A 24,814-nucleotide genomic window follows, 5' to 3' on the forward strand; every position below is an offset into this window, starting at 1 on the left:
TTTATTGATGTTTTCACTGTTGTGCCATTTTAAGTTATTTCATAGGAAACGATTCAGAAAGGAAGTGAAGGAAATTAATAGTTCTGACACAGAATTACCAGCTGTCTTGAAAACTAGACCAAAAGTTCAGTTGGGAAATGGATTCTGTGCCGGGATGTGATCCAAGGCCTCTTCCCACTATAAGACAAGAACTCTCTTGCTTCTAATTCACAGGGGCTCAGAACTTTGACGTCATCAGATTGTCAACGTATCGGACTGCCTGCAAACTGAGATTTGTGCAAAAAAGATGTAATCGTAAGTGAAAAGTTCCACCCTCTGTAGAAACATCTTAGATAAGTGCACATGTAAAGATTTATCTTCGCATAAACTCCTCTGTATTGCACTGACTCAGCTCACAATAAGAACAAATCAACCCAAACCTTGCATTGTTTGGGGGAAAGATAGACAAAATTAAAAGTGGTAATGCCAAGCTGGGAAAGGCTTTCTGTGCCTCCACCTCCTTTGCACAATGTCCTTGTTGTCATGTGCTGGTGTGCTCCTGTTGATCCACGTGAGGCACACAAAGACTAGCTTTTATTTAGAAGATCCCATGACGCGCTTTCTTCTGGCCAGGGGACAATCTGGTGCTTTGAAGTACATGCTTGAAGATCACACACAGAAAACTTGAATGACCAAGTGAAGGGCAGTGTTCAGACGGGAGTAAAGTGTTGTAGCTGTGCATAAACCACAGGGCAATGTGCAAGAGAGGGGTGTGTTGAAGAGGCATGGAGAAGGCCGTGTGACTTAGAAATGATGTTGAGAGGAGGAAACAGCCTGCTGGGAGGAAGCTCTCTCTCTCTCTCTCTGTGTGTGTGTGTGTGTGTGTGTGTGTGTGTGTGTGTGTGTGTAATTGGACTCTCTGGCACTGAGCATGTTCTTGTTAGTTTGGAAATGCCACAGGAAGAGTCTGTTGGGCAGGGTCACGTGGCACAGAGAAGAATGAGGAGGCTTCTTCCAGACAGCCAGTATTTTGTGGGAGAGATGGAGTAGCATCCTGGGAAATTCAGGTTACACAATTAAAGTGGGCTTGGGCTGCCTGAGCAACAAACCCCTGCTCCTCCCAGAAAGTGCAGAATAACAATCGCTCGACACAAAAGAATCAGAACAACTCGCTCAATAGATGGAGGGTGCCGTGTAACCAAATCAGGATGAGTGCTCAATCAACATGTCATCTGGAAGTCACCTAAGCGATAAAAAAAAAGCAGAGAATCGTTCCTAGAGAATGCAAGGGCCATGGCAAGGTCATCATGTGGCATGGCCGTATTTGGGGTAGAAAGTAAAGGGTTGGGGGATCATTAGAGAGTGTCACACTTCAGAGAGAAGTGTTGTGTTTTTTCCTGTCATCCACACCCCCCACCCTTGGGTAGTTGGTCCATCCTCCATCTCCCCCCCCCCCCCACTCCATGCAAGGGGGCAGTCGCTTGCTTGCTTGCTTGCTTGCTTGCTTGCTTGCTTGCAAGCAGAGTTCAGTGGACTAACAGCCCCCCCCCCCCGCCCTCTCCACCCTTCCCTGTTAGAAGAAGGAAAGCCTGGCTGTTCTCAAGGGGCTCCTCTTTGTGCTTCGCCACCAGGGGCTGCTGTATCTGTGGAAACAGCACCATGGGGACACCTGGTAATGGGAAAACAAGCAGTTGTGGCTTAGCTTTAGGTTTACCAAGCAAGGGAACTGCGTTTGGGGAGGCAGGCAGGCAGCAACGCCCAGTTACTGAATCCAGACAAGAAGCTGTATTTGCAGCGTCTGGCCTTGTTTAGTGCGACCAAGAGGGGAGGGGTGCCACTCACCTTACTGGATTTCTGTCCTGTTTCCTAGCCAAAATGTATCCCCCATAGTTGAGGCAATGCATCCTCTGCACGTGGCCACGCTCATGCTGCCTCAGTGCTGGGGCCAAGGAGGCTGGTTGTTGGAGGCTGACTGGGGGTGGTGAGGGGCTGCAGTTTCTCCCCACACCACTTTTTCCTCAGCCAGGCTTTCCCCTCTTCCTTATGTACTGATAAGGCAAGTGCAGGTCTACACCCAACCCTGGACAGCCAGCCACAAAGATTGGCCATGTAAACTGAATTTCAGTCTTGCAATGCCAAGTTAAGATTGTGAATAGAAATGCCTAGATAATCATGGAGCCTCAGCTCTGGCAGAACCCCTGGAGAAAGCTGGCAGAGAGCAGCTTGACTCTGTTGGCTGAAGAGTTAGCAGAATGCACAAAGAATCGTAAGAGTTGAAGGGACCCAAGGGGTCATCTAGTCCAACCCCCTGCAATGCACAAACTGCAACTAAGGAATCCCCAACAGATAGGATAGCCGTCCAGCCAGCCCCCCACATGAGCTGTGCCTGTAGAAGGAAATTCCTGGAAACGTCACTGTGTTTTACAGTAGGGATGCTTCATAAAAACGCAGCCGAACTTGCATCAGTTAGGAGTAAAACTTATCTTTCCCCTTTCCCTTCCAGTTCACCTTGTGGATATCTGGAATATGATAGAAGCCTTCCGAGATAATGGCCTTAACACATTGGATCACAACACGGAGATCAATGTGTCTCGATTAGAAACCATCATTTCCTCCATCTACTACCAGCTGAACAAACGCCTTCCTTCTACTCACCAGATCAGCGTGGAGCAATCCATCAGCCTTCTCCTCAACTTCATGATAGCAGCATATGACAGGTCAGGGGCTTCTCTCTCCTCCAGGCTGCGTTGCTTCCAGGCAGCCGTTGTGTGGGCTGGGGCAGAGCCTGAGGCCTTGGGCACCCCTGGGCTGGAGCAGTCTTTGGCCCTTGACAGAGAATCACACCCGTGTTTCATCCTCAGAGCCCTTCTTTGAGCAAGGGGGTTTATCCCCCTGTGGTGTCTCAGTGTTCCTTCAGGCTGCAGATCCAGACAGATTTGTGAGCTCATGTGCTGTAGTCATCTGCTCTGTCAGCAATTAAAAACGGAGCAAATGTTCCTGCTGCAAAGTGAGCATGAGCCTAGGACATGACCCTGCAGCTGGAAAAGGCCAGGGCCATTTTCACACTCAAGTCACTCTGCAGCACACACACACACACACACACACACACACTTCAAACCCTGTTGCTCAGTTTTGGATTCCGCACATCTGACCAGTTGAAAGGTTATAGAGGGTGATGGGGGTTTTTCCACCTGAATGTGTGGATTCAAAAACTACATTTTTAAAATGGCGCAGTCCAATTCCATGAGGCTAAAAGGAGCCTTCCTCGCAACCTCTCTCCAAAGGAGCCTTAAAACAAGCTGCTGGGGGCACAGAAATTTCTGCAGCGGTTGTTGCAAAAGGCTGGCTCAGGCTAATGTTTCCCCATGGAGTTGCACACCCAAGTTACGCACTCTGTGCCACTGCAGGGGAGAGCATGTTGAACCCAGTTGTGGGTACCAGCCCCACCCTTTCCTAGTCCCTTTGGCCTCTTTCCTTGGGGCTGAATATGAAGGTGAAGCAGCAGTTTCGCGTGTGAATCTCCAGTAGTCAACCTCCATATCCCCAATTTTAGGCCGTAGTGGAGCAATGTGTAAGCCTCTAATCCCAGCCAAGAGCAGGAGAGCCAAAAACTCCTCAAGATAGGCTTTGCTACATTTCACCTGGCTGGCAGCTGTTGAAGTTTTTCTGCTGTGCATGTTGGAACAGTGTGCCCTCTTGGGCAAGAAAGATAGAAAACTTGGCTTTACTGGCGTGGAAGGCTCTGCTGGTGTTTCGGATGGAGCTCTCTGTCTTTCTGCAGCTGCCCTCTCCGATAGAAACTGCTCCTCTTCCTCCTCGGTGGTTGCAGTTGGGAGGCAGAAGACTTTGTAGACCAGAGGAGGACAAGTTGTGCCGTGATGGAAGTCCAATAACGTATCACGGGATCTGTTTTCTTAATATTTTGAGAGTTGCGGGCTGATAGCATCCTTGGGAGTCCTTTTTCCTTTAGAGCCTTCCTGTGTGTACAAAGTAGCCCAGTCAGTGCAGAAGAGGCTTCTCTTACCAGAAGACCTCTTGTTTTGCTCAGGGGGCAAGCATGCTGTCATCCTCGTAGGGTAATGGCGTGTCAATCGGCTGAGGACCTTTATGCATCTTCGTTTTGCTAGGAGTGTTTAAAAAGCATGTCCCTTTCCTTTATGGCAATAGAATCACGTTTGACAGCATGGATGCAGGCAAAAACATCTCAGCACATCTCATTATTCCGATAACCTTTGTTGGGCACAGCTAACGGAAGCCCCTCTCTCTCTCTCTCTCTCTCTCTCTCTCCCTCCCTCCCTCCCTCTCCCCCCCCCCCCACACACATTGCATAAGATGTTCCACCCCATGACCAGCCAGGAAAATGTGGGGCAATTTTCTTTCTTGCACACTTTCTGAATGTTGCTCTTGTGTTGTCCTGCTGAATAATTTGTGTCTGTGCATGAATGGATCATAGACTTGTTCCTGTCACAACGAGCAACGTCCGGGTTGCAAGCTGCCTTGAGCATGGTTTTAGCTTTGGAAAGGCAGCATAAAAATAAAATGATTGATTGATTGATTGATTGATTGATTGAACTGCAGTTTTTTTTTGTTTTTTTTTTTACAGTGAGGGCCACGGAAAGTTGACGGTGTTTTCCATAAAAGCCATGTTGGCAACCATGTGCGGTGGGAAGATTCTGGACAAGTTGAGATGTGAGTATTTTAAGGAGATAATTTGGGGTAGGTGGAAGGATACTGCATAATACTGTCCTTAAAAGAAAAGAAAAAATGGCCACCCATCAGCTGCAGAAGCTATCCTTTGCTTTGTGTTCTTCTGCTTACCTGTTCAGTAGCAAGAACGCAGGAAGAGTCTACTGAATCAAGTTCCTGGATCAGACCCTTGTCCACAAGTATCACTGGAGCTATGTGAGAACGAGAAAAACTTTTTTCTGAAGACTTGAGGCTCAGCTGAGAGTAGCAATGTGGGGCAGGGGAGAGTGCCTGTCATTTCTCCCCTTGGTCTTGCCTGCTGGAAGGCCTGGTGCTGACTGGGAACACTTTTGGGGGTTTCCCTGGTGAATGGGAGTCAGCTGTTCTCCTGCTCTGGGCAGGCCTCTCTTCTGCTGCCTTGGCCGCCTCAACCCTTCACTTTCCCCAGTTCCAGCCCACCAGAGTTTCTCTCGCTGTCGTCTTCCAGTGGACGCCCTCCTGAGCCTCCTTCGCCCGGGAACTTGGCCCTGCTTTCTCCCTGAGTGTCCTTTTGCAAATAACTGACTCTGCCTGCTCAGTTTGCGGCACACCTGCTGGAGATCAGTACTTGACTGGGTTCCTAACACCTTTCTGTCCTTGGGTGTGTATAAATAACTTCTTCCTGGCTGTGGACTAGGAGTTCCAGTAGGCACTGCAGGCATCATTTTTTATCCTGGGCTTTCTGTTCCCCCCACCCCACTTTAAAATAAAATTAAAATACAATGCAATAGGTAAAGGGATAAAGGGGCCCCTGACCATTAGGTCCAGTTGCGGCCAACTCTGGGGTTGCGGCGCTCATCTCGCTTTATTGGCCGAGGGAGCCGGCGTACAGCTTTTGGGTCATGTGGCCAGCATGACTAAGCCCCTTCTGGCGAACCAGAGCAGCGCACGGAAACACCGTTTACCTTCCCGCCGGAGCGGTACCTACTTATCTACTTGCACTTTGACGTGCTTTCGAACTGCTAGGTTGGCAGGAGCTGGAACCGAGCAATGGGAGCTCACCCCGTCGCAGGGATTTGAACCGCTGACCTTCTGATTGGCAAGCCCTAGGCTCTGTGGTTTAACCCACAGCGCCAGCCGCATCCAGCAATACTGTGGTGCTAATTTTCTCTCCAAGAATAAAATTCCCATGCAGGGTCAGCCTGAAACGTTTTGATGCCTGGGGTTTAAAATCAGGCTGATCTTCCCTCTCCTCTTTTCCTAGCATTGAAAATAATTTCACATTAGATAACTGCTGACTCAGCTGCCCTTCAGCAGCACTCCTCGCGCTGCCTGACGGTCAGGCTGGATGCCTCTCCTTGAACCCCTCCTTGGGCTTTTCTGGCACCCCGTGAGCTCACGCTGCCCCTCCAGACTGAAGCTTCTGTTTCAATGCTTCTTGAGATCAGAGGCGGCCAGGGAAGAAGGCTGACAGGATCAGGCGGTGGCCATGGGCTGTCCATCTGAAGTACTGGTCAAAAGGAGCGTTGTTTCTTCTCTGGCTGGGTGTGCTCTTGATCTTCTATTTCCACTATGTCACCCACAATTTGTCTCCTTAACCAGCAGACATCCTGGCTTCTCTTTGCCCTGATCAACTTTCTTCACTCTCTTAAAGTCCTTCTGATTGTAGAACCTACAGGTTCCTGGCCTGCTGCTTCTTAATTTCATGAAATGTATACACCACTTGAGAGTCAAAAACCTCAAAGGGGTTTACAAAATTATAAAGCCATAAAATAAGGAAAAAATTACAATACAGTGGTACCTCGGGTTACGAACAGCCTAGTTAACTAACTTTTTGGATTACGAACACTGTTTTATTTATTTTATAGTACAGTACATTGATTATTGCTTTCATTATGGGTCAATTGTCTTGTTAGATAGTAAAATTCATGTTAAATTGCTGATTTAGGGGTTGTTTTTAAAAGTCTGGAACAATTAATCCATTTTGTATTACTTTCTATGGGAAAGTGTGCCTTGGTTTAAGAACGCTTTGGTTTAAGAACGGGCTTCCGGAATGGATTAAGTTCATAAACCAAGGTACCACTGTACATTCAAACATATAAGAAGTTAGTAGATTAAAATTCACACCGGCATTTCTAAGCATCTGGGTAGGTTTGTCTAAAGACGAACGTTTTGGCAGTTAGCGTGCAGAAAGTCCTTTTTCTTCATCCTCCTCCTTCATAGAAGAAGTGTTGGAATTGGCTTGTCTTTCTTCTCCCCTCCATCACCAGCAGATGCTTCACCATCGTCACCTTGATCCTTCCGCATGTGGAGCTCCTTTTCTCAAAGCTTTGTGCGCTGTACTTTCAGGACTATTTGGCGTTCTGATTTCCTCTTAACTTCATTCTAGATACAGGCAAATAGTTCTTCCATTCTCCACTCAAGCACTGCTGTCTTAGGTTGGCTTGCTTTAAACCTTTAAAAGATTCATGGTTAATTCCTTTCTGCCACTCCTCCGGGAGTACTTGACAGAGTGCAGCAAAGGGTTAAGAATGCAAGTTCCTTTTTTAAAAGAAGTTTAGAAATCTTGCTAAAGGTGTTATCCCCTCCTCCAAGAATAAATTGGCCTGACATGTTTAGAGGGAAATTCTCTGTGCACAGAAGACAAAAAGTCACTTGGTTTTTTTTTGGGGGGGGTGATAAAAAGGCATAGACGAAGAACATAAGAAGAGTTTGCTGGATCAGACCAATGGCCCCTCTAGTCCAGCCTACTGTTCTCCCAGGGGCCAGCCAGATTCCTGTGGAAAACCCACATGCAAGACCTGAACACAAGAGCACTTTTCCCTCTGTGGTTTGCATGCCTGTTTCTGGCTGTTCATGACCAAGAGTCATTGACAGCCTCTTTAAAGTTGTGTGGTGCAAACATTCCCTCCCCCCCCCCCCCCGAAATAATTTAAAAGTAAATGTAATTGTTGTGTCCTTTCCACAAGGGCAGCGTTTACAGTTAATCCGAATTTGATTTGCGTTTTTTTAGATATCTTCTCTCAGATGTCGGATTCCAACGGCCTGATGATATTTTCCAAGTTTGACCAGTTTCTGAGAGAGGTTCTCAAACTTCCCACAGCTGTGTTCGAAGGGCCTTCCTTTGGGTACACGGAAAACTCTGTGCGGACGTGTTTCTCCCAGCAGGTAAAGTTTGGGAAAGGGGAAGGTTTGGAGGAGATCCTGTGTTAAAGGCTTTCTGTGCTGCTGTTGTTTCTTCCAAAGGAGCCGCCAAGCTGGAGTCCAGTAGAAGAGGCAATACAGCTGCAGTTCCCCTGGGAACTCCGCCTGGTTCTGGGATCTGGCTCAGTTTAAGTTACCTGATTAAATCAACATGGAGCACGAAGTACCGTATTTTTCGCTCTATAGGACACACTTTTTCCCCTCCAAAAATTAAGGGGAAATGTGTGTGCGTCCTATAGAGCGAATGCAGGCTGCGCGGCTAAGCCCAAAGCCAGAACAGGGAGATGGAGCGCTGCGCAGTGCTCCGTCTCGCTGTTCTGGCTTGGGGATGGCTGCGCAAAGCCTCCACAGGGCAGTGGGGTACCTTCTCCCCGCTGCCCTGCGGAGGCTACAAAGGCTGTCCCCAAAGCCTCAAGCCTTTGGAGCACAGCGGGAACTGAAGATACATCTGAAGAAGTGTGCATGCACACGAAAGCTCATACCAAGAACTAACTTAGTTGGTCTTTAAGGTGCTACTGGAAGGAATTTTTTTTTTTTGTCATGCCTACTTAGATGATCTATCAATCTATCAATTGATCTAATATCCCACACCTCCAATGGAGCCCTGAGCGGCCCAAGTTTACTCATGGTTTAAGTGGAGTCAGGGTTGAAGCCTGTGTTACAGCGCTGAGTTACTTCTGTTCCTGCTGCTACACCCGACTGTGGTTCTTCTGCTAAAGACTGCAAAGTCTCGTGGACCTTGAAGACCAATAAATGCACTGTAGTCTTTCGCATACCACAGGACATTTTCCTGTCATTCTGCAGCAGAATAACGCAGCCGCCACTCTGGAAATGGTTTTGTGAGAATCTTCCGTAAGCTGTTTTATGAGAAAGTTTGGGGTCTGTAAAGTCAGGAGATAAATATTCTAAATAAAATGCTAAATAGTGAGAGTGATTTCAGCATGTGCTTAACTGCACAGTTGAAATCAGCTTTTAAGACAGCCTTAATTCTGGGAGTGCTGTGTGTTTGGCACAAACACTCTTTTTGTGGAGGATGAAATTTCACTGCTCTTTTCTGAAACAGACCGCAGTTGGCTTTTCTCTCACTTTGACCTCTCTCCACAGAAAAAGGTCATGCTAAACATGTTTTTAGACACGTTAATGGCTGACCCGCCGCCCCAGTGCCTTGTGTGGCTACCTCTCCTGCACAGACTTGCCCACGTTGAAAATGGTAAGTGGGTCACCGTTTGCAGGACTTTCCTTCTGCTGAGGAGCACTGCAGCCTGGGGGCTCACTATGGCAAGCGTGGGGTGTGGGGACCTGTGTCTTCTGTGCCGGAGAGCTCAATTTCTTGAGGCTCCCCTAATATAGGTCATCAGGTGCCCCTCCACATCAGAACCTCAGAGGAGCCCTGCAGGGCCAGACCCAAGACCTCCCAGGTCCTAGTCCAACACTAACCACTATACCACACTTCCTCTCAGTGTGCCTCAGGCTTCCCCTAGGCATCTGGTTGGCCACAGAGAGAACTGGATACTGGACTAGATAGGACTGGCAGGGCCGGATTTAGGTTTGATGAGGCCCTAAGCTTCTGAAGGTAATGGGGCCCTTTCTATGTCCAGCTGTCCTTTGTCAACAACAAATAGTCACTGTTTTTTGTGTTGAATATATGCTATATGGTCATTTATGGACCTAATAGGTATCTAAATGGGATGCAGGTGGCACTGTGGGTTAAACCCCAGAGCCTAGGGCTTGCCGATCAGAAGGTCGGTGGCTCGAATCCCCGCGACAGGGTGAGCTCCTGTTGCTCGGTCCCTGCTCCTGCCAACCTAGCAGTTCGAAAGCACGTCAAAGTGCAAGTAGATAAATAGGTACCACTCCGGTGGGAAGGTAAACGGCGTTTCCATGCGCTGCTCTGGTTCACCAGAAGCAGCTTAGCCCTGCTGGCCGCATGACCCGGAAGCTGTACGCCAGCTCCCTTGGCCAGTAAAGCGAGATGAGCGCTGCAACCCCAGAGTCGGCCACGACTGGACCTAATGGTCAGGGGTCCCTTTACCTTTACATAGGTATCTAAAGCCATTTGCACATAACAAAATAGGCGCCTACACAACACAAAACCCTGTTGCTGTATGTAGGTTTTATTTTATTTGTTTTTTATCTTATATTTTGGAAGTGTACATCCAATTTTTTTCCTTTAAGTTTTTTTGGGGGCCCCAAGAGAGTGGAGCTTGTTTAGCTTATACGTAAATCCGGCACTGGGCGCTGTCCTGATCCAGCAGACTCTTCATACCTGCCACACATCCACACAAATTGCCGCCTGTCTTCCAAGTTACAGCCTCTTTATAGCTTTGCCATCTCTGCTCAGCCCCACCCTGACATCTGTTTCTTGGTGCAGGAGTGTCAGGAGGGGATTTTAGATGGCAAATCAGGAACTATCTAGAGAAGTCCTGGAGGAAAGATCTAGGCACTGCTGCTGTTGCATTTCTTACCCAGACTTCACCCAAAGGTCCCACCATGTTGTAAAATCACAATAAAAAAATTAGTTTAAAAAACCATTTAAACTGGGAAGAATAGGGTGGGTCCAGAAGTGCCAAGCTGCCCCCAAGATTAAAGGGCCCAGTGCAAAGCGTGTCTGCATGGTGGAGAAGGCTGAGCACTCTGGAGTAGCCGGACACTGGACCTACATCACAGTACGCATGGCACATGCAGGGCTGCCTCAACATGGAGTGGCGCTGAGGGGGCCAAGGTGCCTTCAGCCCCCTAGTGTCGGCATGCCTGGGCGGATCCTAATATTTTCTTCCGTTTCTGAGAAGAGGGTAAGGATGCCAGTGCCTGTTTACCAGGCTGGCAGGCAGCCATGCGCCCCAATTAGCACACGCCTGTTTGACGTGTGGGGAATGCTAGGAGTTTGTCCTTTTTCAGAGGGGTGTGTGGGGTGTGCCTCATTCAGGACGAAGCCTCCTGCTGCTCCGGAGGCGCTTCTGACTTCTCTTCCTCCCCTTTCCCTCCCAGTCTTCCATCCTGTGGAGTGTTCTTACTGCCGCTGTGAGAGCATGATGGGCTTCCGCTACCGATGCCAGCAGTGCCACAACTACCAGCTCTGTCAAAACTGCTTTTGGCGCGGCCACGCAAGCGGCCCTCACAGCAACCAGCATCAGATGAAGGAGCACTCCTCTTGGGTAAGCCTCTTGGTCTCCTGCGGCTCAGGCGCATTGCTTTTCTGCCGTGGGCGTGTTTGGGGCTGCGGGTTCTCTATTGCGCAGCCCCAGAGGTCTGGCCATCATGGGAAGGCCAGTAGCCTGTCGGTTCTGCAGGGGCCAGTGTGGAATGGCCACAGGTCCTCTTCTAAGGACACCTGCGTGGTGTGTTTTTTACTCCACTGATCCTGCCTGCGTCTCTGAAGATCGATCTGTTGTCCTCAAAGCTCGCCTTTATTTGTCAGGATAACCTGGGAGCCCAGCAGTGAACACCCATGTTCTCTATATCAGCACAAAACCTGTTAGCCACTCAGGAGCCTCTTGCCTGGAGCCCAGCAAGTCATGCAGGTCTCTTGGGTCAGGGAGGGTGAGCTCTTGAATCCCAGAGAGAGATGGGAGGGGGAGGCATCTTGAGAATAGGATTGTTTGCCTTGGCAAGAAACAGCAAAAGTAGGAAATGCAGCAGGCAGGGTTGCTGAAAGAACGTGCCTGAATGGTCTTTGGTGCAAAACCACTTCTGGTGCTCCGTAGCAGAGACCTTGGGCTGCACTGCTGCTGCTGCCAGGGTTGTGTTTGCTTGCTATACAGACGGAGGCTCTGTTTCTGAAACTTGATGCCTTTTAAAACGGAGAATAAATGTTTTGGGCTAGGAATTCTTTCCTAATCTCAAGGAGTCTATTCTGGATTCATAGCCATTGACAGGCATCCCTTTCTCTCTCAATCTTTAATGGATATAGGAAAGTGTTAGAACAAGGTGCTTTTTTATGGGAATTAAAAATGATGTCTGCTGATTCAGGAGAGAGGCTACTGTTTCTCAGAGAAGACAATTCTCCACTTGAGCAAGGACTTCGGGGTGGCGCTGTGGTCTAAACCACTGAGCCTCTTGGGCTTGCCGATTGGAAGGTTGGTGGTTTGAATCCTCATGACAAGTGAGCTCCCGTTGCTCTGTCCCAGCTCCTGCCAACCGAGCAGTTCGAAAGCACACCAGCACAAGTAGAGAAATAGATACTGCTGCGACAGGAAGGTAAATGGTGTTTCTGTGTGCTCTGGTTTCCGTCACAGTGTCCTGTTGCGCCAGAAGTGATTTAGTCCTGCTGGCCGCATGACCCGGAAAGCTGTCTGTGGACAAACGCCGGCCCCCTCAGCCTGAAAGCGAGATGAGCACCACAACCCCATAGTCACCTTTTGATTGGACTTAACTGTCCAGGGGTCCTTTACCTCTGGGTTTTGTTAGCAACCTGATCATTTTCTGACCTTTGTGTATCAGTAGAAGTCATTCTGACTCTCTGTGAAGTCCTCCACTCTTGCTCACTTCCTGGGTATTGGAAGGACAGGGGGCTGCAGCTGAACCTTAAAAACTTGACATGACTGTCTATTAAGTGGAACCTGTTTTGTGAGATGCATGAGACGGGCTGGAAATGAAATGGGTATTTATTGTATTTGTATGTGAACATTAACAGAGTGTGGTGGAGAGAAAAGACCTAATGTGAGATTTAACAGATAATATAACTCCAAGGATGCACCCTCAGAAGAAAAATACAGTACACAGCCAGCATTTCCTGGAGCATCAAAGCATGAATAGGGGAAGTGTTGTATTTTAAAAGCTAAGTGTTAAATCCAGGTGTGTGGGAGAGAGAGAGCCCCTTTGCAGCATGTGGCTGTATCATTTGTTACTGTATGAAATTTGAACATTACAACTCTCCAGTCAAGCGAAATACTAAATTCTAAAATGCTAAATACTAAAACGAAAAAGAAAACAAACAGATCCCTCTGTTTTGCATCAAGTCAGCAGATTGCACCTGACACAGCACTCGGGAGAGGCTGGATGTGTGCGCATGCTCACTTGGGATGCTGCAGTGAGGTCAAGAGATCAGGGAATTCCCCTTGATGAGTGTCTTTCCACTGACACAACTCTGCATGCAAACCAGCTACGGTTAGCTGAGCATAAAATGGGTTTAATGCGCAGTACCTGGATTGAGACTCTCCATCATGCACGGCCCAAAGGAAGATGCCATCATAATTTCTGTGGGTGTGATGGGAATCCACAATATCTCGCTCCTCGATTCACCTAAGACAGCACCTGAAGAAGACATGCCCAGTTTTGTGGCACCATACTTCACAACAAATGTTGACAGTTTTGAGTTCAGCTTTCTAAAGAGAGAAGTGCAGCTGGAAAAGGGGTATATTTGGAAAATGTTAAACAGTTGAGGAATAAAAAGTTAAAGGACCCCTGACAGTTAAGTCCAGTCGCAAATGACTCAGGGGTTGCGGCGCTTATCTCGCTTTACTGGTCGAGGGAGCTGGCGTTCGTCCGCAGACAGTTTTTCGGAGTCATGTGTCCAGCATCACTAAGCCGCTTCTGGTGAACCAGAGCAGCACACAGAAACGCTGTTTACTTTCCCGCCGGAGTGGTACCTATTTATCTACTTGCACTTTGACGTGATTTCAAACTGCTAGGTGGGTAGGAGCAGGGACCGAGCATTGGGAGCTCACCCCGTCGTGGGGATTCGAACTGCCGACCTTCCAATTGGCAAGGGTGTGAGAATGAAATATTGAACAGGCACCAAGCAGGTTTCTCTTAGGGAGGGCAGAAGTTGCAGCCTTGAGGTGCAGCCACAGAGATGCACCACACTCTGGTGTGAGCATTAAATGCCCGTTTGCAGATAGTAAACTCAGTCCTTTACAGCAGAATGCATCAATTAAGTAATTAAAAGCACCCTGCAACATTATGCAATGCGAGAATGAGACATTACAGTACTGATATCTGGTACCGCCTGCAGAAAAGGGTCTCTGGAGGAAGGTCTGTGGCGTCTCAGCCAAAGGACATCTTGCTAACCCAGAACCTCTTTCAAATTAATTGAGAGCCTGTCTGCATATACTTGTCTCCTGTATCAGTATAAAGCATTTTCCTCACTGTATTGCACTCTTGGAAATGGTGTTCCTAAATTTTTTAGGATGATGTGAAGTTTCTCCAGCAGAGGGCAGGGTCTGCTCATGTTCTCGTGCCAGAAATCCCAGTCTTCACCTTGGGGTGGAATTTTTCACTTGTTAAGGCAGAAAGCAAAGCAGCCGGGATGTGTTTAGTGACCTCCTCCATTCTCTCCCCAGCTTCTCTGCACAGATTATTTTTTAACCTTGGCTACAGCCTTTTTCTTTGATAGAGCAGAGCAAGGGGCTCTCAGCGCAAATGCATGCATAGAGCAGTGTTTCCCAACCTTGTGCCTCCAGATGTTTTTGGCCTACAACTCCCATCATCCCTAGCTAGCAAGACCAGTGGTCAGGGATGATGGGAGTTGTAGGCCAAAAACATCTGGAGGCACAAGGTTGGGAAACACTGGCATAGAGGACAAGCGAGCAAAAGCACTTTTCATGGGTCACAGGCCTCTCCTTTATTTATTTCACCAGAGTTTATTAAATAAGTTTTAGAATATAGCGTACAACTCCCCCCCCCAAATAATATATGCTCTAGGCTCATAAAGTGACTTAGTTGAATTCAACCCTATCATTATCATCTGCCTCTAAATAATCTATTGCTAAGCATATTATTTTCTATTCAGTTTATATCCTGCCCTTCCTCCCTAAGGGAGCCCAGGGCAGCAAACACACAAATGGTAAAACATCTTAAAAACAATTGTAGTGCAGATACAGACTGGGATAAAGATCTTCATTTTTAAAGTATTTCTTTACATGCATGACATTACATATATTTATGTCTTCCTTTTCCTCCATTTTACCTATGTAACAGCTCTGTGAAGTGGGCTAAGCTAAGCTAATATATGAATAGTACACCCATATACACTTAAGCAGCAGTTCTTGTTAGGATATAGTTCTGTTCCACCTTAAAAGGGTGCAGGCATGACTGTTGGGTGTCACATGCCTGTTTACTTCCAGCACTTGCTGGGAACTTCCGTTTGTATATAGCTTTTGCTTTGCTGGAGACAAAGGGAAGCAGACATGTTTTTTCTTTGTTTCTTTGAAAAAAATGCTGTAATATACTGCTTACACATTTTTCTGTCCACCTCTTCTGCTGTGAGAAGATTTACACACTCTGCTGATAGAGCATGCACGGGTCTCTAAACGTATCTGAGGCTCGTGTCACCGATTGTTGCTGTTTCAAGGGGGACCGGCGATCACTCCCCACCTGCAGGGCCTCTGTTTTCTCAGGTGCAAGCTGTTTAGTATCCCTCCTCTGTTCTGCAGTGAAACATGCAGTGTTCTCAGCCTGTCCTGACTAATGTTGTGGAGAAAGAGAGCCGGTTATGATCAGAGCATGGGTGACATTTGCCCCCAAACTCCTGTTCGCTGCCTCTTCACAGCAGTCTCGGTAAAGTTGCAGCCTGGGCAGTATTCCGGCTCAAAAGGCTTGTTGGGAGAGGAAGAGCTTCAGGAGGAGCAGATGAGGCAGCAGGCGGCGTCTGCCCAGCATTCAAGGGAGAAGGAATTCCAGAGGGCAGGAGCCACAACACTAAAAGCCCATATTTTTAATCTTTTGTTGGAAGCCGCCCAGTGTGGCTGGGGAAACCCAGCCAAATGGGCAGGGTATAAATTATTATTATTATTATTATTATTATTATTATTATTATTATTATTATTATTATTATTATATCACACACAACAATACCTTGTAAGAAAACAGCTCCTTCCTCCACCATCAGCTCTGCCCTTCTAAAGTGTAGTGAACTGCTTTTGAAACGTAGATTCCTGCACTGCAGAGGGTTGGACTAGATGACTCTTGGGGTCCCTTCCAACTCTCCGATTCTATATCCATATGTGCTAGAAGAAAAGCCCGTCTTTGTTCGCCAGCTGAAAGTACGTACTGGCAGTTCCCTGTGGTCTGTTAAGACTATAATTTAGAAGATATTAGGTAATGTAAAACCGAGAGAATCCAAATAAGATTTGCAACATTTTGGACACCATGCCATTATTTATTTTTAAAAAACAAAAAGCAGACATACGCTGGGAAGTGCAGTTTTGGCATAATGGTTAGCACTGAAGCTTTCAGTAGTTCTTTGCTCCTGAACATGAAATGACACACTTTATCCTGCGAATAGTGCAGAATCGTAAGAGCATGAGCATATAATAATAAAACAAAGAATAACGAAGGCTTAAAACCGAAGACAAATACAACATTTAAATTACTGAGCATCAAAGAAAGGAAAAGAAGGCTTAAGAAATGAAACGGTCCCGTTAGCTGACTTCAACTTGCTCTGCTCCAGAAACCTCCTAGCTGAACAAGCAGCAAGAACATCCAGCACGCATAGCTAGTGAGATTATCCTCTCAAAACCTTGCTTTTTGAAAAAATCAAAACTGCTTTTGCTGGCAGAAGCACAGAATAACGCCAGCCGTGCAGGTTAGCATGTTACTGGAGCCCTCAAGAAGTGTTGCTTTGTCCCTCGGCACGTGCTGTGCTGCCATCATCTCCAAAGAGCTTTTTCTAGCGAGGTCAGTGGCACCTAAGAAATCCATGTGGGAAAACGAAAGCTTGACTTTCGCCTTTGGAAAGAGAAATCAGTGCGTCAAAATAACATATGTGTATGTTCTTGACCAGGTTCTCTGGGTATAGAAGCTTGAGCTGTTGGTTACCCAGATGTCCTTCTGGTTGGTTCCCAGTGACTGGGAGAGGGGTGGGTGAGTGAGTGCCTGTGCTTTTTTGGCGCCCGCTTTCCTGGTTCCTTGTTGGTTCCCCCAGTTCCATCTGCCGCTCTCCCTTTCTCTTAAGTCAGTACATGGTTCTTACTTTCCTCCTGCCTTGAAGGACTTAGAGGTACCATGTCTCCTGAAGGAGGGCAAACCACCAGAGGGACTCCTTGTGAATGGCTTTGGTCTGCCCTGGCCACTTGCCCACCGAGCATTTGCCACCCTACATTTTAGAACATTTTTGTGTGTTCACTCTGCCCATGCCCTACCATAGCAGGCAAAGATTCTTCAACATCAACTTCATTGGACTGGTCATGTTGCTCGGATGCCTGATGGTCGTCTTCCAAAGCAACTACTCTATTCCCAACTTAAGAATGGAAAGCGAAATAACCGGTGGACAACAAAAGATGTTACAGATGCTCTCAAAACCACTCTTTTAAAAAATATAGTATAAGCACTGATAACTGGGAAACACTGGCCTGCGAGTGCTCCAGTTGGAGAACAGCCTTTACCAAAGATGTCACGGACTTTGAAGATGCTCGAACTCAAGACACAAGGGAGAAACGAGCTAAGAGGAAGGCACGTTTGGCAAACCCTCACCATGATCAACTCCTGCCCGGAAACCAATGTCCCCATTGTGGAAGGATGTGTGGGTCCAGAATTGGCCTCCACAGTCACTTATGGACTCACTTTTAAGACCGTGTTCATGGAAGACAATCTTCCTCAGCTACGAGGAATCGCCAAAGAAGATGACCATAGCAGGCAAACAAGGCTCTCTGCCTAAGCTGGAGGCCCGGTGTTGAGGGATTCCTGGGGTCGTGGTTGCAGTTGGATCTCAGCTTCTGCACCGAGGTCACCCGGTCCAGGGACTTCATGGCTACCATGATCACCACAAGTCTGTCCCGGTGTGTCTGCATGTGAGCAGAACATGCTCTTGACTTTGTCTTGTTGACTCACCAGGAAGATGGTGAATATGAAAGGGGTAGAATTAACATGAACGTGAAGCTGAGGCTCCAAGATCCAACCTCTCCATCCTTAAGGAAATCAGCCCTGAGAGCTCACTGGAAGGACAGATCCTGAAGCTGAGGCTCCAAGACTTTGGCCACCTCGTGAGAAGAGAAGACTCCCTGGAAAAGACCCTGATGCTGGGAAAGATGGAGGGCGCAAGGAGAAGGGGACGACAGAGGACCAGATGGTTGGACAGTGTTCTCGAAGATACAAACATGAGTTTGACCAAACTGCAGGAGCCAGTGGAAGACAGGAGTGCCTGACGTGCTCTGGTCCAGGGGGTCACGAAGAGGTGGACACGACTAAATGACTAAACAACAACAACAACAGCAATTAACATCTATCCCATTGTCACGGTTAGATCATTTCCTGTTGAGGTCAAGACCTTCAGCAGCCATTTCCCTCTGCAGGAGTGCCGGAGGGGGGGGACCTGTTATTAAACAGTCCCCTCCTGGAGGCGGACGGATTCCGGAAAGCTCTGGGGAATTTTCCTCCTAGTGTGGTTGATGCTTCTGTTGAAGCCATACTCACTCTGTGGAATGTGGAGATGACCTGGGCAGTTGACAGCAGTCGCGATGCCCTGATGCCCAGTTCAGCTCCCTGGTGGGCACCTCTGCGGAGGGCAGTGAAGCCAAAGAGGTGGCAGCTGGAACAGAAGGTGGAAGAAGACCCTTGCGGAGTCCCACCAACTCCCACATTTCTTTGGCAGTTTTCTTATTCTTTCTATATACTACTTGCTGATCGCTGACAGCCAAATTAATTATCGCCCTGGCTTTCATATCTCCTTTCGACCAAGCATTAGTCACAGGGTCAGGAGGGTCATCAGTCACATAGATCCACACTTCTCGAGAGGTCAAAAGCGCCTCCACCCAAAGCGACCATAAACTACAGTTCTCATCTGTCAGCTGTGGGAACGTCAGAGCTTTCTCGGCTTCTGGAACCCGGTCGACCATTCTGGAACTCTTCCAGACCCACAGAACCGCACCAACAGGAGAAGGAGTTTTCAAACCTTTCTCAAAGTCCAAAAATGTGCAGTCATCTACTCAGCAGCTGGGCCCATAACCAAAGATGTTGGCTATTTGCAGATTAGTTGCGCTGCAGAAGGCGTGCTGGGGAGACCACACATTCAAGAAACGCAAAAGTAACTTTTGCTTGGTTTAATAACAAATAGCAAAAACAAAAACTCCTTTTACACTAAATTACATTATATCAATAAGTGTAACCCATCCACCAGGGCACTGAGAGAGCTACATGCTGCTCTTTATATACCATACCCAACAGCTTAATTAACATAACAGCACCTGCCATACTGCTTTACAGCTGTAAAACTAGGTCATGTTATTTGCTCTGGCCTTTAAAGACGTACACATCTTGTGAAACAATAATGAAACCTAAAATTTAAAGAAACCATTCAACAGGAACGCCTGTGGGGGCTTCTTCTGTGGTGGCAAAGAGGGAGCTCTTTTCTGGGGTTGAGGCCTCCTGGCGTTACAGACAAGGTGTTTGGCCCAGTCCAGCCCACCACCGATCCGATGGACCTTTGCCTCTCTAGCCTCATTGCCTCTAATAAAGAGAAGGTTCCTGGCTGGGTCCAGGAGTCTGCAAATTCCTCCTTGTTAGAGGGCCTGATGCCAAGAGCCTCAGAGTGTGAACCAGTTTATATTAAAAAGCTCTAACCCAAGAGGTCTCTCCAGATGTTTCCATGGGTCTGGGGAGGTTGTCTCAATTGATTGTTGCTTCTCACATGCGAAGGGATCTTTTTAGCGCTTTCAGGGCTTATGCCTCCCCTCAGACCTTGGCTCCAGCTCCCTCCCTCCCTCCCTTCCATCCATCCACCTAGTCCTTGTCAAGGACACATCCTCTTAAAACCTTTGAGTATGGCAACGGGAACGAGCACCTTGCGACAAGGTCACACCTGCAGGCCCTGCTCATCTTTCCAGCCACAAGGTTAGGGAAATTGCAGTAGAGATTGCGTAGGTGCCTCTCGTGCAGTGAGACCACAAGCTGGTGGCTGCAATCCATGCCAGGGAAGGGCTTGTGGGCTTCTCTGACTGTGGTTAGAAAAACCAGTGACAAGAAGACGCTGGTTTCTCTGATAGGAAATTGAGACCCCCTCTTTTGATTCTGGCACACTCTGCTGAGCATTGCAGGGGGTAAGACTAGATGGCCCTTGGGTTCCCTTCCAACCCTACAGTTCCATGATCCTATGAGTGAAAAGCACGCTGGCCTCTTGTCCCTACAAGGCCTTGATGCCCTGGAGACAAGGCAGTTGCAACAAGCCTATGGACTCTTGCACCATGCATAATATTAAACCCAGCAGTGATGATTTATTAAATTTATATACCGCCCTTCATCCAAAGATTGCAGAGTTGTTTGTGGCATAAAAGCACAAAATGCATAGCATAATAACAAAACAAAAATACGTCTGCCCCCCGCAGCCAAAGGCCCGATTGAAGAGGAGTGTTTTCACCTGGAGCCTAAAGACATATAATGATGGCTCCGGAAGACCACAAAAACGGGCCTCAGATGACCATCACAGGGTCCGGGTCGGTTCACATGGGGAGAGATGGCCCTTGAGGCATTTAAGGCTTTATAGGTCAAAACTGGCCCTTTGGGTTGGGCCCAGAAGCTATTTGGCAGCCAGTGCAATCAGGTTGGGGTGGTGGGCAGGGTGGGAGAGAGCCTGGCTCCAGGCCCCCTTTGGACACCAGGCATTGTTTGGCGGCTGCCTGGGGCTTGCGCCTGGAGAGCCCTGGGAGGCTGGACCACAGATCTTCTTCAGCTCTGCGCTGTGCTGCACTGATTGCTTTGCTGTGCTAATTCCCATTTCTGTGTTTAATTCTCTCTCTCTGAAAAACAAACAGAAATCGCCTGCCAAGAAGCTGAGCCATGCCATTAGCAAATCTCTTGGTTGTGTACCCAGTCGAGAGCCTCCTCACCCCGTGTACCCGGAGCAGCCAGAGAAGCCCCTTGACCTGGCCCACACAGGGTGAGTACCTCTTCCGCTCTGCGCCAATGTCTCCTCTCGCTCTGCCTCCCTTTGTACGCCTGGCGCCTGGGTTCTGGAAGGGCGGCCAAGAGAATCGCAGAGAGGAAGGGTCTCTGCCCGAAAAGGCTATCTGTGCAAGGAGCCTTGAGAGTCATTCTGTTGATTCTCTTGGAGCGGATTCTCGCTGTTTGGTCTTCGCTGTTGTGCTGTGGGTGGAAAGATGCTCAGCTCCTAGACTTCCTTCTGTAACCTCACAAGCGCTTGCAGAAGATTGGCTGACTGCAGCCTTCCCTGGTGTTCTGCCCTCCGGAACAGCCGTAGGATGCCCAGGCTGATGGGAGTTGTGGTCCAGAGTGCCTGTAGGGGGGCAGTTTGGAGGAGGCTGTCCTGTCTCCAGAGGCGGAACTGCGGCAGGTGTGTGTGTGTGTGTATGTATGTATGTCTGTGTGTCTGTGTTCCAAATGGCTGGTTCTGCATTTGGCCTGGCTGGCATCCTTGAAGCAGCATGTGGGGAGGCAACACCAGCGTCCGGTGAGTCACTTTTTTAGCAGTTACTGGGTGAGCAGAACCTGGCAGGAATCCTAGAATCAGAAGGGACCCCGAGGTTCATCTAGTCCAGCCCCTTGCAATGCAGGAATCTGTAATCCTGCTCTGGTCCGATTGCCCGGGACATTATGTCGTTGAATGTTATTGAACTTGTGTGCTCACCAGATTTAATCCAGAAAATGGCATCACAGGTGTTAAATCGGAAAAGGTCTGCCAGGGCCTCTTGCTGCAGGGGAAGTGATGGTCTGGAAGAGAAGTCACGGGTGACCTTGGTTTTCTCAGGCTGGGCTTGGTTGAGGAGGCAGCACTTGTGTGGTATGATGTTCTGCAAAGTTTCTGCAAACAGATCGGAATGGATGCTGAATAAGCAGCCAACATTGTATGACCTCCCTGCAAACATTCTGCAAATTAATCAGGGTGAATGCTCAGGAAAGAGGTCGCAACCTCAATACCCAACCTCAATACCCAATAATTTCATCTCCAAATATTGGGGAGGGGGTGCTACTATCCCCTTCTTCTCCTAGTTTTTTCAAGGCACCTCCATCTTTCTTTCTCCCATTCCCCCACCGGGCCTTACCGCAGCTAGCAGAAGGCTGCGCCACCCTGGGCTGTGTTGGGAGGTGTGTGACATCGCATGACACGTGCATGATGTCTTGGGGGCAACCTGGCACCTGTGTGGACGGCAGCAGTCCCAGGGTGGAGAGTCGGAAGAGGCAGAATGTGTTTGTTGCATTTTACTGCGCCTTGTTCTCTTCTGATGTTGGGCACAGTGTGCCATGGAAAGGTTGCGTACAGATAAGCTGGTGGTGGCATCTTGCATTCTGTGTCTGTCTCTGCCGCCTCCCTGAGGCTCTCCCCACCCGCTTGCTGCTTGTCTTCAGAGTGGGAAGGAGTGCGGAAGAGGCAGCCTTTTACCCAGGTCTCAGTGACTTCCTCTGAGCAGTTTTCCAGGAAGCCTGGAACAGGCAGAGAGGGGGTTTGCATTGGGCGTTTGCATTGGATTGGAAGGGTGTTGGCAGGGGGATATAGTTCTTTGATTTAGGTATCCCCCAAAGATGTCTGCTTGTTGGAACAGCCTTTTCTAAAATCCAGTTAAGCGCTCTGTGGTTTTCAGGGTGGGATCCTAAGAGACCAGGAGAAAGAGTGTTTGTTTCCTGTAGAATTCCTAGCTTGACACTTATTCCCGGGAGTGTCTTGGCATACCTGTATCAAGAGCAACCTCCTTGGCTTCGGTTGTTTCCTAGGTCTGTTTTAAAGCACACGGCCAGAGTCCCTTTACCAGCCAGATGGGCGGGGTATAAATAAATTATTATTATTGTTATTATTATTATTATTATTATTATTATTATTATTATTATTATACCACCTTCCCATATTGGCAGGGGCGGCAGATAGGTGGAGTTCCTGTAGCAAACATAAGCAATCTCTGGCTCCCTGGTGCCCGTCTGGTCTGTCCCCCCCACTGCCCCCCCAGAATACATTTTGCCACTGCCCATGTGTCCCTGGCAACACAGAACTCCTACCAAAATCCTGCAAAAGCTCAGCCCTTGTATTCAAGCAACCTGCATGCTTTATAAATGAGCAGCTTTGCGTAAATCGAGCATTGAATTAGAGGATATATATATATATATATATATATATATATATATATATATATATATATTGCTTTCGTAGATTTTCACGGGTACAGGAATGCAGGTTTTGGTGTCCTCGGGTGTCTTCCCGTGTAAAAGTTGGGGTGTCTAGGCGACGTTTCGACGAGGTCTCACTCGTCATCTTCAGGCTGGTGCTTTCGGCTTCTTGTTACTGGAACAGAGCGGGATCTCAATGTTTGAGTTCCTATAAATACTGTAGAGGGGGTGTGGTGTCTAGCCTCCAATGTTCTGGGCAGAGAGGAAGTTCCCAGGCTAGTGTGCCTTTTCTTCTTTTGTTCCTTAATTACTTGAGAGATACCTTGAGTGATTTCTTGAGTGATATCCTGAGTACCACTTAGGTGGGTCATTAGGTGTGGATTAGTTGCTAAAGTCTTTGTGTCTTGACCTCTTGAACTTTGTGAAGAGTTTTCCTGAGAAGATGGCTGTATTGCACTTAGTTGTGCTTTGGCTTGGCTTCGTGTATAGGGGCGAGCTGTGGTTTTGTGGCTTGTGTCAGCCAGATCTGTGTAGGGATTGCAGGGGGGTGCAGCATCCGGAGGTGCCACCATGGATTGGCTACTGGATGGTGTCAGTAATTCATCTGTGGAGAGGGTCTGGGTTTGGGTCTGGTGTGGTTGATTGGTGTTGGCGTTCTGTGTGCCTCTGGATCTGGTGTCAGTTTTTGTGGGGAGGGCTAATTTCCAGATGTCTGGCAAGCGGGATGTGTCGTCACGCTTGTTCATGTTGTGAGGGTGTTTCTCTATCTCGATGGCTTCCATGATTATTCTCTTGTGGTGATGTTCCGTGTTAAAGAGCAATTTGGAATCTGCAAAATTAATTTCGTGTCCTGTTTCTTTCATGTGTTGGAAAAGAGAGGAAGTTTTTTCTTCTTTTTTGACGGCATTCTTGTGTTCTGCGATACGTGCATTTATTCGTCTGTTTGTTTGTCCAATGTACGTGGCTGGGCAGACTTTGCAGGGTATTTCATAGATCCCTTGGTTTTCCAACTGGATTTTATCCTTGGGGTTTCTGAGGATATTGGCTATTTTTTGGTTGGTGCAAAAGGCTGTTTTGATATTGTGTTTATGGAGGATTTTGCTAATTTTATCTGTAGTGCCCTTGATATAAGGAAGGAGGGCCATGCCATTGTTTTCTTCTGTGTCTTGGTTTTTGGGGGGTGTTTCCTTTTGGATTAGCTTCGTAATCCTGTTTTGCTGGTATCCATTGGCAATTAACACATTTGAGAGATTCTGTAACTCAGTTGTCAAGTGGTCTTTGTCAGCCAGGCGTTTGGTTCTGGAGATGAGAGTCTTGGCTACGGAGTTTATTTGTGCAGGGTGGTGGTGTGATTGTGCATGTAAGTAGCGGTTGGTGTGTGTTTTTTTCTGGTAGATAGTGTGTCCTAGGGAGCCATCAGGTTTTTTTCCAACACATGAAAGAAACAGGACACGAAATTAATTTTGCAGATTCCAAATTGCTCTTTAACACGGAACATCACCACAAGAGAATAATCATGGAAGCCATCGAGATAGAGAAACACCCTCACAACATGAACAAGCGTGACGACACATCCCGCTTGCCAGACATCTGGAAATTAGCCCTCCCCACAAAAACTGACACCAGATCCAGAGGCACACAGAACGCCAACACCAATCAACCACACCAGACCCAAACCCAGACCCTCTCCACAGATGAATTACTGACACCATCCAGTAGCCAATCCATGGTGACACCTCCGGATGCTGCACCCCCCTGCAATCCCTACACAGATCTGGCTGACACAAGCCACAAAACCACAGCTCGCCCCTATACACGAAGCCAAGCCAAAGCACAACTAAGTGCAATACAGCCATCTTCTCAGGAAAACTCTTCACAAAGTTCAAGAGGTCAAGACACAAAGACTTTAGCAACTAATCCACACCTAATGACCCACCTAAGTGGTACTCAGGATATCACTCAAGAAATCACTCAAGGTATC

The 24,814-nt window shown here is 47.9% G+C and overlaps 1 protein-coding gene and 1 long non-coding RNA gene across 4 annotated transcripts in view; one reads left to right on the plus strand and one right to left on the minus strand.

The window, feature by feature from the left end:
• Positions 1–8,364, minus strand: part of LOC310842222 — a 274,827-nt gene extending 266,463 nt beyond the window's left edge. The window contains exon 1 of the long non-coding RNA XR_014563012.1: positions 8,286–8,364. This is a non-coding gene — a long non-coding RNA (uncharacterized lncRNA). The remainder of the gene's footprint in view (positions 1–8,285) is intronic.
• Positions 1–24,814, plus strand: part of DTNB (dystrobrevin beta) — a 97,350-nt gene that overhangs the window by 15,287 nt on the left and 57,249 nt on the right. For all 3 annotated transcript variants that reach the window (XM_083733430.1, XM_083733432.1, XM_083733431.1), the window contains exons 3-9: positions 214–294; positions 2,483–2,696; positions 4,583–4,668; positions 7,658–7,812; positions 8,953–9,058; positions 10,837–11,003; positions 20,532–20,656. In XM_083733430.1, coding sequence (XP_083589556.1) covers positions 214–294; positions 2,483–2,696; positions 4,583–4,668; positions 7,658–7,812; positions 8,953–9,058; positions 10,837–11,003; positions 20,532–20,656 — 934 coding nt within the window. The remainder of the gene's footprint in view (positions 1–213; positions 295–2,482; positions 2,697–4,582; positions 4,669–7,657; positions 7,813–8,952; positions 9,059–10,836; positions 11,004–20,531; positions 20,657–24,814) is intronic.

The sequence above is a fragment of the Podarcis gaigeae genome (genome assembly GCF_964106915.1).
Source record: "Podarcis gaigeae genome assembly, chromosome: 3".
NCBI lineage: Eukaryota > Metazoa > Chordata > Lepidosauria > Squamata > Lacertidae > Podarcis > Podarcis gaigeae.